Below are 3,334 nucleotides of genomic sequence, written 5' to 3' on the forward strand. Positions count from 1 at the left end.
CATAAGCATCTTCTCATCCATTCTTCATCCATTCTAGTCCTCAGTGAAGGAAATATTTGATCACCTTGCAGCCCTGCTCAAAACCTTTCATTTATAACCCTTTTTATCTGCTAAACAAAACCGAGGCTTCTTAGCCTGGTATTCCAGTGAGCCATCCAGTTGCAAATATGTACTGAGAATCAATTATGTGCTAAGCGCTCTCTAGGTGCTGGGAGAACCAGACTGACTGGTCTCCACCCTTATGGTGAACACATTGGACATTAAATAATTACAAATGATCAATTACATAATTACTAGTGTGAATCAAGAAATTATAAGCCCTCTACAATCTGGTCTCAACCTATCTTTTCAGAGTTCTTTCTCATCCTTCTATTCCATCCAAATGGGCCCACCTTTCCATGTTTTCCTACCTCTGTGGCTGTGCCCACCCCCTCCCTCCTTTCCTGAACAGACTTCCCTGCTTTACCCATGACCCCTGCAGGGCCAGTTTGGGTTCACCTTCTTCCATGAAGCCCTTCCAGACAACTTTGCTCTGAAGGATCTTCCCTCATTTGAATTCCTAGCACTTATGCATTCAACAGATATTTCCTGAATGACTTGTTGAGATGTTTGATGAATGACTCTTCATGAGATCCTAAACATATGCTATGGTATTAAAGATTTAGTTGTAGTTTGCCTGCAGCAAGATGGCGGCGGTCTCAATGTCAGGGGCGCTGAAGCAGGCTCTGTGGTGGACAAGGGCAGTAGCTATAGCGGCTAATTCCCTTTCCAGGGTCCCGACCAGGTCGTTGAGCACTTCCCCATGGAGGTTGGCACAGGACCAAACTCAAGACACGCAACTCATAACAGTTGATGAAAAATTGGATATCACTACTTTAACTGGTGTTCCAGAAGAACATATCAAAACTAGAAAAGTCAGGATCTTTGTTCCTGCTCGTAATAACATGCAGTCTGGAGTAAACAACACAAAGAAATGGAAGATGGAATTTGATACCAGGGAGCGATGGGAAAATCCTCTGATGGGTTGGGCATCAACGGCTGATCCCTTGTCCAACATGGTTCTAACCTTCAGTACTAAAGAAGATGCAGCTGCCTTTGCAGAAAAAAATGGATGGAGCTATTACATTGAAGAGAGGAAGGTTCCAAAACCCAAGTCCAAGTCCTACGGTGCAAACTTTTCTTGGAACAAAAGAACAAGAGTGTCCACAAAATAGGTTGGCACTGACTATATCTCTGTTCTTGACTGTGAATAAAGTCAGCTGTGCAGTATTTATAGTCCATGTATAATACATCTCTTAATCTCCTAATAAATTTGACCTTTAAACTACAAAAAAAAAAAAAAAAAAAAAAAAAAAAGATTTAGTTGTACAGGGAATTAGAGTTTTCCTATTGAGAGGGATCAAGGATTTCCCCCTGCCCTTTTCTTCTCCCAGGGAGGGGGGCAGGAATCCACAAAACTATATATAGTAGAACAACAAAATTACAGATAAGAAAATGACAATAAAAATTACTCAATTTCTCATAATCCTGCTACTTAAAGAGACCTACCACTGACATTTTTCTCTTTCTAGTATTTTTCCTGTTTCTGTTTTTCTCTGTGTCTACACCCAGTTCATAAAACTTTTCCCCCCAAATTAAAACATTCTCTCCTCTCTCTCTCTCTATTTTTTTCGAGACAAAGTCTTGCTTGGTTGCTCAGGCTAGAGTGCAGTGGTGCCATCATAGCTCACTGCAACCTCCACCTCCTGGGCTCAAGGGATCTCTTGTCTCAGTTTCTGGTACTACAGACACACACCACCACGTGTAGCTAGTTTTTACATTTTTTTTTTTGTAGAGACTGGGTCTTGCTCTTGAGTTAGTTTTTCTATTTTTTTATAGAGACTGGGTCTCACTGGTCTAAAACTCCTGACCTCAAGTGAACCTCCCACCTTGGCCTCCCAGAGTGCTAGGATTACAGGCATGAGCCAGGATGCCCGGCCATCTCCCCTCTCTTCTATAAGACCTCAAATGTGTGGGACGCCTGGGTGTACGCTGTAACCATATTTGTGTGCAAACCACAGAATGTGCAGGCTATGAGAACACAGATCACTCCCCTCACTTTAAGGATGAGCAGACTACAACACAGTGTTAAGCACTTTCCCAGGGGCATGCTGCTGTCTGGTAACTTTTCCAAACTGCCCCACCTGTCTTCAGTTACTCTAATAATAAGCCCCAAACTAAAATTAAGCAAAAACACTAACTCTTGCTAAATAAATCGTGTCTATTCCTACTACCGAAGGGGATAAAATAACAAAGTTTGGTAGAGATTGGGATAGATCCAACAGCACTGGCTTGTTTTGAAATATCAGAGACCCTTTCTTACTGGAAGTGGACATTGCTATGATGGGATTAAAGCACAGAAGAAACATTAGGGGCCACCTATCGCCTTCTTTCTTAGCGTACGAAATACGGAGCATAATAAAGGAATGTAGGAAGAGGTCGGCCCTTGCTCAAGAACTGCAGCATCGTTTCTGTATATATGTTCTGTTTTGTTTCTTCTTTATCTGATCTCTACAGACGTCACCATGATCCGAAGTGCAATTCACAAGGCAAAAGAGAACTCTAGGATTGTAGAAAAGTTGATTCTTTTGAGAGACCAAGCGTATTTCACGACGGCGTTCCCAGTCTCAGCTTGAAGCACCAGTAAGGTGGCCTCTTGCCTTTCTAAATTCTAATAAGATGACGGCATTGGAATTCCTTCTTACAGGGTCCAGGACAGGCGAGCTGTGTGCAGTCTTCAGAGAAGGGAGAGAGCTGCGGAGTTCCTCTAACGAGCACTGCGAGGAGCCGGAGTCTTACTCAGGAGGCGGAAGGTTTCGGGTGGGAGCGTGCGTGCGGGAGCGGAAGCTGACCCACCAGATCCCGGAGAGCGGAGAATCCGACAGTAAATCGGGCGCTGGGGAGGAAGGCGCTCTCGGGAGGTGCCGCCCAGCTCGCTCCGCCTCCGCTCCGTTTCAGGAGGCCCTTTGGGCTGGAGAACACCGCTGCAGCCCCGTGGAGCCCCGGCCCGTCCGCGGCAAACAAAGGGAGCGGCCTCCCCTCCAGCCTTTTCGGTCGGAATGAAGGCTCAGCCTTACCTTCCCTGCTCGCGCATCCAATGAGGCCCAGGCCGCCTCCCGCGAGGAGGTGTCGAGCTCTCCCGGTAAATGGGCAGGTACCGCGGGCCAATGGCTGCGCCGCGGCGGGCCAATGGGAGAGAGAAATGGGTCGGCCGGGGTTTGAGAACCAGGGAGCCCGCAAAGGGGGCGGGGGTGGGCGGCGCGCCGGAGGGGCGGAGGTGGAGGGGACCTGCGGG

At 46.7% G+C, this 3,334-nt stretch overlaps 1 protein-coding gene across 1 annotated transcript; it reads left to right on the forward strand.

Annotated features, from left to right (window-relative positions):
- Positions 1-649: 649 nt before the first annotated feature.
- Positions 650-1,269, forward strand: LOC142871451 (NADH dehydrogenase [ubiquinone] iron-sulfur protein 4, mitochondrial). The gene has a single exon (XM_076003896.1). It carries the CDS (start codon positions 687-689, stop codon positions 1,212-1,214), a length of 528 nt encoding a protein of 175 aa, XP_075860011.1. The 5' UTR covers positions 650-686; the 3' UTR covers positions 1,215-1,269.
- Positions 1,270-3,334: the final 2,065 nt, after the last annotated feature.

The sequence above is a fragment of the Microcebus murinus genome, chromosome 6, assembly GCF_040939455.1.
Source record: "Microcebus murinus isolate Inina chromosome 6, M.murinus_Inina_mat1.0, whole genome shotgun sequence".
NCBI lineage: Eukaryota > Metazoa > Chordata > Mammalia > Primates > Cheirogaleidae > Microcebus > Microcebus murinus.

What these genes read in the sequence shown, in the direction of transcription:
- LOC142871451 (XM_076003896.1), top strand. Translation starts at nt 687, where the DNA reads ATGGCGGCGGTCTCAATGTCAGGGGCGCTGAAGCAGGCTCTGTGGTGG.